The sequence below is a fragment of the Cherax quadricarinatus genome, chromosome 26, assembly GCF_038502225.1.
Source record: "Cherax quadricarinatus isolate ZL_2023a chromosome 26, ASM3850222v1, whole genome shotgun sequence".
NCBI classification, from domain to species: Eukaryota; Metazoa; Arthropoda; class Malacostraca; order Decapoda; family Parastacidae; genus Cherax; species Cherax quadricarinatus.
In genome coordinates, this window is record NC_091317.1 from 18,730,132 (window position 1) to 18,745,196 (window position 15,065).

Genomic DNA, 15,065 nt, shown 5'->3' on the forward strand with positions numbered 1-15,065 from the left:
TAAGCTTAGTGTACATAACGTAGAAATTTTGAACAATGGTCTTGAGGTCACACAGATGTTATAGGCACATAAAAGAACATTAAGTTGATTTAACTTAAGTTAACCAAATAAACTCAATCACAGTGACTTATTTCTGATCAGAATAAACATTCTTCAGTTAGTCCACATAAACCAATTTGATTAATACAATTGACACATGATAACTTACACAACGTAACATGAAGAAATTATTTCCCTTGAGGAAAACACATCAGCGCTAAAAGTTTAATGCCTACCAGAAGACGCATTTTCCATTTATTAAATGGAATCCTACAAAATTTGTGCCTACACAGCCTACACCATTGAAGAATCTTTGTTGGTTTTCTTGAGATCCTTCACATAAACACATCATGAGATAACCACAAAATTTACTTATGTCTCATTTAATTTGCACACTAAAAACAAAAAATAGCAAAATGACATCTACACACCTCCATTAAATGTCAACCTTCTTCTAAGGATACAACAGTGTTGAAATTTTGAAGCCGATCAGAGGAGCCTATCTCCACCTATCACATGGAAACGAAATTTGAGAATATCTTACAGTAGTGTACAAATTAATTAGTGTAGAAGTAAATTTAGTGATTATCTCATGTCTTAGTCTCCGGCATAATTAATGTAGTTTGAGTTCTTTTCTTTTCAGAAGAGTTTGCTACCGACTTTTGGCAACCATCCTGCTGTAGTGTTACCCTGCGACTCTCGTCAGTGCTACAATAGCTGTTGTTCTGTAAGGCAATTCTTACAAGCTTGTTCTGTGAGTGAATGTGGTTTAGCCAAATTCTTCCCTTCAATTCATGTTTACTGCTGAAATTTATGATGGATGTGACACGTAGGAAGCGTGCAAGTATTGTAGCTCTTATAAAACATGCAGATTTAAGTATATGACAGATCGCCGAAAATATGAGCTTAGCAAAGTCAACTGTTGGTCAGAGTCTGAAGAAAGCTGACATGTATTTTTCAAATAAACATTAATTTTTTTAATAAATGTCTTATTTCATCAATGTCCCAATTAATATGCACATTACAGTACTTAGGATTGTACAAAGGCATCCCACGGATGCAAACAGTTCCCATGAATTTTGCCCAAGATACATTATACCAGTGATGAAAATTTGAAGGCGAGCGAATATGGCGTTCTCGAGTAAAACGGAAATTTATGAGAAAGCAAACGAAAGTCTCCACTAATTAAAATTAAAAATGCCATCAAACTGTGTATGTTTTTTAGATTTCTTTTTTCGTTCACATTCTATATAACATTCTCTGCAATGATGTAAGAAAAAATATTTGCTTTTTACTTAGGTGTCCCGTAGCTCAATCGCTAGTGCATTCAGCTCACACACCGAGGTCCGAAGATCGAATCCCCGGTACGACTGGAAAATATTAGTACATGTTTCCTTAAGACACCTGCTGTCCATGTTCATCCATCAGTATAAAATGGGTACCTGGGTGTTAGTCGACTGGTGTGGGTCGCATCCTGGGACAAAACTGACCTAATTTTCCCGAAATGCTCTGCATAACAAGCGGCTTTCTATATAGTAGTATGTCATTGATGTCAGCTATGGTCTGTATACCTTGTACGTGTACTTGTAGAAATAAAGATATTATTATTATTACTTTTACTGAAAAATACAATTTGTTAAAGCTGGCAAAATAATGGTAAATTTTCACCCACACAGCCGAAAATTAATACAACAATAATTCCAAATAAAGTACAACATTTAATGAAATTGGTAAATTAAATTTACACAGCTCGGAGTGAGTGACAACCTTCGTTTGAAGCTCGACAGAAAAGACATTCTCTAGTAACTGATCTGATACCAATTATTCCATTATTTTTTAACACTTTCAGTAAAATATCAAATATGCAGCTGCGCTAACTAAACTTGGGGTTTCATCCATCTTATAGAACGCATCGTCAATAATATTTTGAAGACACTCAGTTGAAGCATTTTTTGGTTATTGAGCAAAAATGAACATCACGATTACTTCGATGAGACTGGCAAATTGGGATTTATGCCCCCCATTAGCAGCGTGAACCTTGCATTCAGGAAACTGCACCAATGGTGAAAATTTAAAACCGATCAGATGAAACATTCTCCAGTTATGGCACTAATTCCAATCATTCCACGTTGTTTTATTATTTTATCGCATCAATAAATTTGCTTCCACGCAAAAGAAACTTAACGGGTACTCTTCTGGCCCTACGATGCATCAGCCATTAAATACTGAAGTCATTTAGAAGAGGTAAACTCAAATTTATTTTATGTAATTTAACAAGACTAAAAATTTCCAGGCTATTTTACACATAAAATGGTTAAATTTGCTCTTAAACAGACGAATTTCACTCTCCGCCGTCGCTGAATTAGGAGGCAGCTTTTTTGACCGCCTGAAGCTCCACCACTGAGAGTTTGGGAAGTTATCCAAGCCATTGCAGGATGTTGCGAGTGGTTTCAATAACTAGTCATAGGGCATGTGTACATGCTGAATCTGGTCCTCGTGATCATACACAAGTGTCGAAAATTTAAAGGCGATTGGATAGGGCGTTCTCGAGTTATATCCGAAATAAAATCGAAAAGTTGGAAGAAAAATAAGAATAAAAAATTCAGATAATCTCTTAAAGGTTTCCCTTCAGGTATACCGAATAACACAACAACAGCTGAGTATAACACTACTGTTTCATCCCTCACAGTAACAACAGTGAAAACCACAACAGATACAATAAAAGCAAGACTGATCACAGGAACCACAAGAGGTTCAACACAAGTGCCTCAACAACACACAAACTCAACATCAAAGCAACGTTCACACAACAGGTCATCCAGGGTACAAAGGAACACTCAGCAACCGATGACGATCACACACACACACACACACACATATACATGGGAGTAGGAAGTTATAAAAACACCCACAATCAATTAGGTAAATGAACACATGCAATTCTGAACACTTTATTTTTAGCGAACGTTCCGCTGGTCAAAAGTTTAGTCAAGTCTCAGTGTAAATAAGCGGACTGTGTAAGGATTAATAAAGTGAACAGAAGGAGGTGTAAAGACGAAGTTCCAACATAAAGGAAGCAAAAACAAATATTTAGCACTTGAGTTATAGAAGGAAAGGCAAAGTTTAGATTGAACAGTCCAGTTGTACATAAATAACATGTATTGAGTGATGGCTATGTTGTTACATAAGTAACAACAAGGCAGCCACCCAATACATGATATCTATGTACAACTCTATTCTTTAATCAATGCGCTGTCTTTTCTTGTACAAGTTCATTGCTAAACATCTTAACTGTTGTCTTTATTTTGGGGTCAAGCCATTACGCCTCACCTGTTCACCATTTTATCTATACTTACACTGTCCCCTTATGCTCGTTGAAACATAGCCTAAAAATAAACTATTCAGAACGTTTCGTTTATCTATGTAACGTGTGCACAAACGTGAGCGCGCACACGCACGCACACACATTCACACAAACACACACACACACGCTCGCACAATCATACACACACACACACACACACACACACACACACACACACACACACACACAAACACACACAAACACACACACACACACACACACACACACACACACACACACACACACACACACACACACACACACACACACACACACACACACACCCTAAATTACAGACCTGTGTCGCTGACATGTATAATATGTAAAGTTATGGAGAAGATCATCAGAAGAGTGGCGGAGCACCTAGAAAGGCACTGGTTCATGACAACTAGCACGGCTTCAGGGAAGGGAAATCCTGCATCACAAACCTACTGGAGTTCTACGATAAGGTAACAGAAGTAAGACAGGAGAGAGAGGGATGGGTAGACTGTAGGAAGTCTTTTGACACAGTACCACACAACAGACTGGTTGAACAGCTAGAGAAGCAGGCAGGAATAGCAGGGAAAATACTACAATGGATCAGGGAATACCTGACAGGAAAGAAACACGTGTGTTGGTACTTGAAGTGTCAGAGAGGGTGCATGTGTCGCGTTCCACAAGTCAGTCCTACGTCATTCACATAACTGTTTCTAGTATATGTAATACAGTGTAAATGGCCTTCTCTGTGGAAAGAAGCAAATGTAGTCTCTGTTCACAAAAAGAAGAGTAGAGCAGAAATCAACAACTACAGACCAGTGTCACTGCTGTCAATCATTGGCAAGATCCTTGATCTGTTCGCAGACAATGTGAAGCTAAAGAGGAGACTACAAGTGGACGAGGATCAGGTAAGCCTACAAGATCAGGACAGACTGCAAGCTTGGTCCGACAAATGGCTCATGAAGTTTAACAACAGCATATGTAATGTCATGAAGTCTAGGGAAAGGACAAAGAAGACCGCAGACGGAATATAACCTAGAAGGTCAAAGGCTGTGAACCTCAAGGAAAAGGATCTTGGAATGAACGTCATATCGAGCACATCTCCTGAGACGCACATCAACCAAGTAACTGCTGCAGCATCCGGGCGCCTGGAAAACCTAAGAATAGCGTTTCGACATCTAAGTAAGGAGTTATGAGCCTGTACTTCAGGCCCATATTGGAGTATGCAGCACTGAATGGAACCCACACCTGGTCAAACACGTCAAGAAATTAAAGAAAGTGCTAAGGTTTGCAACGAGACTAGTCCTGGAGCATTGGGGTACATCCTATGAGGAGAGGTTAATCAATCCGACGACACTGGAGGACAGGAGGGATAGGGAGGACATGATAAACGATATATAGAATACCGAGATGTATTGATAAGGTGGATAAGGTCAGAATGTGTAAGAGATAGGACACAGCAACAAGGGATCACAGCTGGAAGCTGAAAACTCAGAGGAGTCAAGGGATGTTAGGAAGTATTTCTTCAGTCATAGAGTTGTCAGGAAGTGCAACAATCTGGAGAGTGATGTAGTGGAGACAGGAACCACGCTCATGGAGAAGGGAGAGAGTGGACCTAGGAGTGATCAGCGAAGAGGAGGGGCCAAACGATATGACTCGACCCCTAAAACAACAAATAGGTGAGTACACACGTACACACACGTACACACACACACACACACACACACACACACACACACACACACACACACACACACAAGGACAGAGTCAGCAGAGGACAACCAGAGCAGGGTAGAGCAACAAGCGCAAACACCCACAGAACCACCCCAAGAACCCCACAGCCAAACATGCTATCCCAACAATGCACAATCCACACTTATAGCCCCCACTCCACATTATGCTGTACAATTCCACAGCACACTGCCATGTCTTCCACCCCCACAGAACCCCCGTCCCCCAGAACACAGTGTTGGAGAGCAAACTGAAGGTATGGTACACCAACACTGATGGAAAAACGTAAGTGGGAGGAGTGGCATGAAAGAATAAAAGAGGCATCACTGGACATCATAGCTCTCACAGAAACCAAACTCACAGGAATGATAACAGATGCCATCTTTCCAACGGGATATCAGATCCTGAGAAAAGACAGAGGGAACAGAGGGGGTGGATGAGTGCTGCTCATCAAAAACCAATGGGATTTTCATGAGCTGGAGAGAGGAGAAGCAAGAGACTACATAATAGGGACACTTCAGTCTGGAGGTTCCAAGGCGGTAATTATAGTGATGTATAACCCACCACAGAACAACAGAAGGCCAAGGCAAGATGAGAGTAACGGCTGAAGTGGCCAGAAGGGTTCATGCGAGCACAGCAAAGCTGCTGATTGTAAGTGACTTCAATCAAAAGGAAACTGGGAGAACCTGCAGCCACATGGGGGCCCAGAAACGTGGAGGACTAAGATGATGGAGGTAGTACTGGAAAACCTCATGTATCAACATGTAAGGGACACTACCAGAGAGAGAGAGGAGAGGATGAACCAGCGAGACTGGACCTAGAATTCACCTTGAGTAGTGCAGATACTGAGGACATCACATATGAAAGACCCTTCGGGGCCAGTGACCATGTGGTTCTGAGCTTCGAATACATTGTAGAAATACAAGTGGAGAGGGAAGCAGGAAGGCCAGAATGAATGAAGCCACACTACAAGAGAAGGGACTACACAGCCATGAAGAATTTCCTGCACGGGGTTCAGTGGGACAGAGAACTGGCAGGGAAGTCAATAAATGAGATGATGGAATATGTGACAACAATATACAAGGAAGCCGAGTAGAGGTTTGTACCCAAGGGTAACAGAAATAATGAGAAAGCCAGGATGAGACCTTAGTTCACCCAAAGGTGTAGAGAGACCAAAACCAAGTGTACTAGAGAATGGAAGAAGTATAGAAGGCAAATGACCCAGGAGATTAAGGAGAGCAGTCGTAGAGTCAGAAATGAATATGCACAGGTAAGAGAGGAGGCCCAATGACAATACAAAAATGACATTGCAGTGAAAGCCAAATCTGGCCCAAAGCTGTTGTACAGCCACATCAGGAAGAAGACAATAGTCAAGGACCAGGTAATCAGGCTGAAGAAGGAAGGAGGGGAAATCACAAGAAACGACTGCAAAGTATGTAAGGAGCTCAACATAAGATTCAAAGTGTTCACAGAGGAGACAGAAGAGACTCCAGAAAGATAGAGAGGTGGGGTACACCATCAAGCGTTGGATACAATACATACAACCTAGGAAGAAGTGAAGAGGCTTCTAAGCGAGCTAGATACCTCAAAGGCGATGGGGCCAGATAACATCTCTCCATGGGTACCGAGAGAGGGCGCAAAGGCGCTATGTGTACCACTGACAACAATCTTCAACACATCTATCGAAACAAGGCGACTACATGAGGTATGGAAGACAGCAAATGTAGTCCCAATTTTTAAAAAAGGAGACAAATACGAAGCATTAAACTACAGACCAGTGTCACTGACATGTATAGTATGTAAAGTCATGGAGAAGATTATCAGAAGAATGGTGGAGCACCTAGAAAGAAACGAGCTTATCAATAACAACCAGCACGGTTTCAAGGACGGGAAATCCTGTGTCACAAACCTACTGGAGTTCTATGACAGGGTGACAGCAGTAAGATAAGAGAGAGAGGAGTCGGAAGATTGCATTTTCTTGGACTGTAAGAAGGCGTCTGATACAGTTCCACACAAGAGTTTAGTGTGAAAGCTGGAGGACCAGGCAGGGATAACAGGGAAGGCACTCCAATGGCTCAGGGAATACCTGTCGGGAAAATAACGGCGAGTCATGGTACGTTATGAGGTGTCAGAGTGGGCGCCTGTGACGAGCGGGGTCAGTCCTAGGACTGGTGCTGTTTCTGATGTATGTGAACGACATGACAGAAGGAATAGACTCAGAAATATATCCCTGTTTGAGGATGATGTGAGGTTGATGAGAATAGTTCAATCAGACGAGGATCAGGCAGAACTACAAAGGGATCTGGACAGGCTACAGGCCTGGTCCAGCAACTGGCTCCTGGACTTCAACCCACCAAATGCAAAGTAATGAAGATTGGGGAAGGGCAAGGAAGACCGCAGACGGAGGACAGTCTAGGGGGCCAGAGACTACAAACCTCACTCAAAGAAAAGGATCTTGGGGTGAGTATAACACCGGGCACATCTCCTGAAGCGCACATCAACCAAGTAACTGCTGCAGCATATGGGCGCTAGCAAACCTAAGAATAGCATTCCGACATCTCAATAAGAAATCGTTCAGGACCCTGTACACAGTGTACGTTAGTCTTATGTTGGAGTATGCAGCACCAGTTTGGAACCCATACCTAGCCAGCCGCCCTTATGGAAATTAGAGAAAGTGCAAAAGTTTGCAACAAGACTAGTCCCGGAGCTAAGAGGTATGTCCTACGAGTAGAGGTTAAGAGAAATCGACCTGACGACACTGGAAGACATGAGAGATAGGGGGGAATATGATAACGACATATAAAATACTGAGAGGAATCGACAAGGTGGACAGACAGGATTTTCCAGAGATGGGACACAGCAACAAGGGGTCACAGTTGGAAGATGAAGACTCGAATTAATCACAGGGATGTCAGGAAGTTGTGATGAATGGTTTGAAAAACCGACAAGTTGAAGATTGAGACACTTATGCAGCATATGGGAATCTTTATTCAGGAAACGTTTCGCCACACAGTGGCTTCATCAGTCCAATACAAAGAGGAAGGCGTAAGGAGAGGAGGAGAATGAGGTAATCAGTCCCTCAACCTGGAGTCGATGTGTTCAGTCCATCAATCTTGTAGATGGACTGAACACATCGACTCCAGGTTGAGGGACTGATTACCTCATTCTCCTCCTCTCCTTACGCCTTCCTCTTTGTATTGGACTGATGAAGCCACTGTGTGGCGAAACGTTTCCTGAATAAAGATTCCCATATGCTGCATAAGTGTCTCAATCTTCAACATGTCAGGAAGTATTTGTTCAGTCACAGAGCTGTCAGGAAGTAGAATAGTCTGGGAAGTGATGTAGTGGAGGCAGGGTCCATATATAGCTTTAAGAAGTATGATAAAGCTCATGGAGCAGGAAGAGTGACCTAGTAGCGGCCAGTGAAGACGCGGGGTCAGGAGCTGTGACTCGACCCCTGCAACCACAACTACGTGAGTATAAACACACACACACACACACACACACACACACACACACACACACACACACACACACACACACACACACAGTAACACTCACCACATAGGGAGGTAATGGTGCTACTTTCCTCGTGAACAAACTTGCGAGTGACAGCCTCCTCCATGATCTGCTTCACCTGTAAGTACACACATACATGTAAGTAATATAATACATACACACATGTAAGTAATAGAGACCACTAAATCAAGCGATATTTATATGGTATAGGGAGTCACAAAAGTGCTGGTTGTAAAATCATCCTATTGTAAACTCTAACTGAGTGGTTACAGCGTGGACCATGGTTTGAGTCCCCGTCCGTTCTTCTGTTCTAGGCCTCGTTGGCTGGTAACATCTAACTGCAGCAACTAGTTTGGGCAGCAACCGGTTTGTCAGGAGTTCGGAAATGCTATAGTTACTATATTTTTGTGGGATTATGTTGGTGACTGATATCATGGCAGCTTCTAAACACTTCTCTCATGAAAACACTGGTAAACAGCAATGGCTCCTCACATTCCATGAGATGGTCCTGCGCAACCGACTGTCGGACACAGGCTTTATTCTGCTCGTCACCCTCGCATGGGTATTTATTTTCTCGTCCTCTTAGTTCCAGGTAGCTTGCTATTTTACCCACATACTTATTACCCCATAAAGCTTCTTATTCCCCCGCCCACCCAGCAAGGTATGATACAGACTACTGCACTGATAACTTGTTTGCTGTCTATCTGTTTGCTCCTTATCCCACCTGTTTCTAACGTCTCTCTCTTAATCCCATCTGTCTCAGATTCTTACCCACTTTTATTTTACTCATTATCTCGCATGTTCACCTCTTGTTTTCCCTTACTCATAAAATATATTTGTCCCTGCCCAGTATATGATTTTTACCACCTCCTGTTCACCAACATTGAGCAACTTGAAACATTCTCTCCATCTTTCCAGCACCTCCACTTCCCCATTTAACATCTCTCCGTGCATAACAGCTTTGTCCATTTTCGTCCCAAGCCTCTTTCTAAACTTATTAAATCTCTACAAAATCGTGTCTTATTCTCGGCAAAATTTGCTGATAAAGATTCATTCATTCTCTGGCTTATTTTTTGCACTCCCTCGCCACTCTTTTTCTCTCCATATTCACCGCTTTCCTTTTATCATTTTTGCATAATAAAAAGCCTCTAGTATGCTAACCTTTGCTCCTTTACTACCATATTAATATTATATTACTTATAATAATTAGTAGTACTATTATAATATTCACGAGAAAACGCTAAACCCGCAGGGGCGATACAATTCTTGGGGAACGAGGCGTAATCTTTTTTTTATCTAAGGAATGGGAAGGTGTATCAGTTCCTGGGATCAAGACCCCTTCATCAGTAAGTATCAAGGCCTCCCTCAACTGCCCCCCCCCCTTTCCCCTTTAAGGTACACAAGGAGTAATAAGAGCACATGAGTAATACTCTCATGACAACATTGTCATTACCCATTCCTTAATTACAAGCAAAATTAATTAATGACCGACCAGACAGGACTCGAACCCATCCCAAGTCGTTCCAAAAATGACAATCAAGTTATTTTTATTTCGTAAGTCATTAATAATTACCTGATGTTCAAAATGTAAATTATTTCAGGTACATAACTAACAGGCCAACACAATGTCATATTGCAAATTATTTAATTTTCTCAGCCAATGTATTCTGCAATGTTTGCAGTCTGCATTAATTACTGTTAAAATAATTATTATTATTTCTACATTTTCACTGGGATCCGCTAAACGCGTAGGGGTCGTACAACCTCTGGGAATCAGGTTTGATCCAAGAAAAGCAAAGAAATCTCCAGTTATTTGGATCTAGAACCCTTCACCATCATCAAGGCACTCCCCCTCCCCCTCCCCCTCCCCCTCCCCCTCCCCCTCCTCCCTACCCCTCCCTCGTTTCCATCAAAAATTTACAAACCATAAACGTTATTTTACAAATATAAATATTAACTGTTGATAACTAACCCAAAATACTGTTGCTGGAACAATTATCCAGTAACCCACAACACTGGTGGCCTGGTGGCTAACGCTCTCGCTTCACACGGTGAGGGCCTGGGTTCGATTCCCAGCCAGAGTAGAAACATTGGACATGTTTCTTTCACCTGTTGTCTATGTTCCCCATCAGTAAAATGGGTACCTGGGTGTTAGTCGACTGGTGTGGGTCGCATCCTGGGACACTGACATAAGGAGGCCTGGTCACAGACCGGGCCGCGGGGGCGTTGACCCCCGGAACTCTCTCCAGATAAACTCCTCTCCAGATAAACTGTTGCTGGAACAATTATCCAGTAACCCACAACACTGTTGCTGGAACAATTATCCAGTAACCCACAACACTGTTGCTGGAACAATTATCCAGTAACCCACAACACTGTTGCTGGAACAATTATCCAGTAACCCACAACACTGTTGCTGGAACAATTATCCAGTAACCCACAACACTGTTGCTGGAACAATTATCCAGTACCCCACAACACTGTTGCTGGAACAATTATCCAGTAACCCACAACACTGTTGCTGGAACAATTATCCAGTAACCCACAACACTGTTGCTGGAACAATTTATAACTAACCCACAGTACTGTTGCTGGAACAATTTATAACCAACAACACTGTTGCTGGAACAATTTATAACCCACAACACTGTTGCTGGAACAATTTATATCTAACCAACAACACTGTTGCTGGAACAATTTATAACTAACCCACAACACTGTTGCTCGAACAATTTATAACTAACCCACAACACTGTTGCTCGAACAATTTATAACTAACCCACAACACTGTTGCTGGAACAGTTTATAACTAACCCACAACACTGTTGCTGGAACAATTTATAACTAACCCACAACACTGTTGCTGGAACAATTTATAACTAACCCACAACACTGTTGCTGGAACAATTTATAACTAACCCACAACACTGTTGCTGGAACAATTTATAACTAACCCACAACACTGTTGCTGGAACAATTTATAACTAACCCACAACACTGTTGCTCGAACAATTTATAACTAACCCACAACACTGTTGCTCGAACAATTTATAACTAACCAACAACACTGTTGCTGGAACAATTTATAACTAACCAACAACACTGTTGCTGGAACAATTTATAACTAACCAACAACACTGTTGCTCGAACAATTTATAACTAACCCACAGTACTGTTGCTGGAACAATTTATAGCCAACAACACTGTTGCTGGAACAATTTATAACTAACCCACAACACTGTTTCTGGAACAATTTATAACCCACAACACTGTTGCTGGAACAATTTACAACTAACCCACAACACTGTTTCTGGAACAATTTATAACCCACAACACTTGCTGGAACAATTTATAACCCACAACACTGTTGCTGGAACAATTTATAACTCACAACACTGTTTCTGGAACAATTTATAACCCACAACACTGTTGCTGGAACAATTTATAGCCCACAACACTGTTGCTGGAACAGTTTATAACCCACAACACTGTTGCTGGAACAATTTATAACCCACAACACTGCTGATGGAACAATTTATAACCCACAACACTGTTGATGGAACAATTTATAACCCACAACACTGTTGCTGGAACAATTTATAACTAATCCACAACACTGCTGCTGCAACAACTAGTCCACAACACAGTACTTTTACAAGAACAATTCAAACCTAACCCAGTGGTGAGCACTTAAGTGCTGAGATGCCTCGTCCTCTTACCAGGTTTATTGTAAGAGGAAAGTCCTTAGTCATGCAATACATTCCGGCATCTCCTACACGTATATTTATGTAGTATATATAATTATAAATAATAATAATAATAATAATAATAATAATAATAATAATAATAATAACGATAACTGTTCGCTCATATTATTGCAACTGTCCGCTCAGCTCACGTCAGGGTTGTTGTGTATTGCAAGATTGTTTGTGCAAGCGTGTAATAATGAAGTGTAGCTGAAGTGTGCTCGTGGAAGCTGAAATTTGTGCTCATTTTAGCTGAAATATGTGCCTATGGTATTTCAGGTGTTGTTGAGGTAGCCCATGTTAGCTCACATATGTGCTGTTCATAATAGCTATGTGCTCATGGTAGCTTGTGATAGGTCTGATATGTGTTCAATATACCTTGCGTATGTGTTTGTGGTGGCTTAGATATATGCTAATAGTCTCAGATATAAGCTATTAGTAGCCCAGACTTGTGCTAAGTGAACTCAGATATATGCTTATGGTAGCTCAGATATATGCTCATGGTAATTCAGATATATGCTAATGCAGATATATGCTTATGGTAACTGACACAGGCAGCCCTCACAAAACTTTCTTCTCCCTCGTATATTATATACACCTCCCAATACTGCGTAATGTAATCAATTAACAATGATTTAAACTATTATTGTACATATGTATATATGCAAAACAACCACTGTGAAAGAGTAGTGAAATTCCAAGGGTTGACTGTGAGGTGTAGTCTAAGCCCTTTAATTGCCTTCCTTTGATGTATTACTTTCATAGTTCCTTGATAATGTGAGTAGTCACGAAAGCGCTTGGAATTTCACTACTCTTTCACAGTGGTTGTTTTGCATATTTTAAAATCACCTGTTTACTGTGATCTTATTGCATATGTATATATGTATATATACATATATTTGTATAAAATATATTTAACTGGATTAGGCTAAATTAAATTACGCTTGTTATAATAAGGTTAGATAAGTTTCCTAAGGTTCTTTTGGCACACAATCATTAATTTTTATATTAACATAAATGAAAAAATATATATCTTTAATTGTATAAGAGAATATTTTAGAAAACAGTTAATTTTAAACGAGTTCTTGCTATATATATATATATATATATATATATATATATATATATATATATATATATATATATATATATATATATATATATATATTATTATCACACTGGCCGATTCCCACCAAGGCAGGGTGGCCCGAAAAAGAAAAACTTTCACCACCATTCACTCCATCACTGTCTTGCCAGAAGGGTGCTTTACACTATAGTTTTTAAACTGCAACATTAACACCCCTCCTTCAGAGTGCAGGCACTGTACTTCCCATCTCCAGGACTCAAGTCCGGCCTGCCGGTTTCCCTGAATCCCTTCATAAATGTTACTTTGCTCACACTCCAACAGCTCGTCAAGTATTAAAAACCATTTGTCTCCATTCACTCCTATCAAACACGCTCACGCATGCCTGCTGGAAGTCCAAGCCCCTCGCACACAAAACCTCCTTTACCCCCTCTCTCCAACCTTTCCTAGGCCGACCCCTACCCCGCCTTCCTTCCACTACAGACTGATACACTCTTGAAGTCATTCTGTTTCGCTCCATTCTCTCTACATGTCCGAACCACCTCAACAACCCTTCCTCAGCCCTCCTCCTAACTTCCAAACTACGAATTCTCTGCATTATATTCACACCACACATTGCCCTCAGACATGACATCTCCACTGCCTCCAGCCTTCTCCTCGCTGCAACATTCATCACCCATGCTTCACACCCATATAAGAGCGTTGGTAAAACTATACTCTCATACATTCCCCTCTTTGCCTCCAAGGACAAAGTTCTTTGTCTCCACAGACTCCTAAGTGCACCACTCACTCTTTTCCCCTCATCAATTCTATGATTCACCTCATCTTTCATAGACCCATCCGCTGACACGTCCACTCCCAAATATCTGAATACATTCACCTCCTCCATACTCTCTCCCTCCAATCTGATATTCAATCTTTCATCACCTAATCTTTCTGTTATCCTCATAACCTTACTCTTTCCTGTATTCACCTTTAATTTTCTTCTTTTGCACACCCTACCAAATTCATCCACCAATCTCTGCAACTTCTCTTCAGAATCTCCCAAGAGCACAGTGTCATCAGCAAAGAGCAACTGTGACAACTCCCACTTTGTGTGTGATTCTTTATCTTTTAACTCCACGCCTCTTACCAAGACCCTCGCATTTACTTCTCTTACAACCCCATCTATAAATATATTAAACAACCACGGTGACATCACACATCCTTGTCTAAGGCCTACTTTTACTGGGAAAAAATTTCCCTCTTTCCTACATACTCTAACTTGAGCCTCACTATCCTCGTAAAAACTCTTCACTGCTTTCAGTAACCTACCTCCTACACCATACACCTGCAACATCTGCCACATTGCCCCCCTATCCACCCTGTCATACGCCTTTTCCAAATCCATAAATGCCACAAAGACCTCTTTAGCCTTATCTAAATACTGTTCACTTATATGTTTCACTGTAAACACCTGGTCCACACACCCCCTACCTTTCCTAAAGCCTCCTTGTTCATCTGCTATCCTATTCTCCGTCTTACTCTTAATTCTTTCAATAATAACTCTACCATACACTTTACCAGGTATACTCAGCAGACTTATCCCCCTATAATTTTTGCACTC

The 15,065-nt window shown here is 41.2% G+C and overlaps 1 protein-coding gene across 6 annotated transcripts in view; it reads right to left on the minus strand.

Annotated features, from left to right (window-relative positions):
• LOC128691561 (small G protein signaling modulator 2) overlaps nt 1-15,065 on the minus strand; it is a 652,393-nt gene that overhangs the window by 510,540 nt on the left and 126,788 nt on the right. For all 6 annotated transcript variants that reach the window (XM_070088836.1, XM_070088840.1, XM_070088838.1 and 3 more), the window contains exon 3: nt 8,672-8,747. In XM_070088836.1, the coding sequence (XP_069944937.1) occupies nt 8,672-8,747 (76 nt within the window). The remainder of the gene's footprint in view (nt 1-8,671; nt 8,748-15,065) is intronic.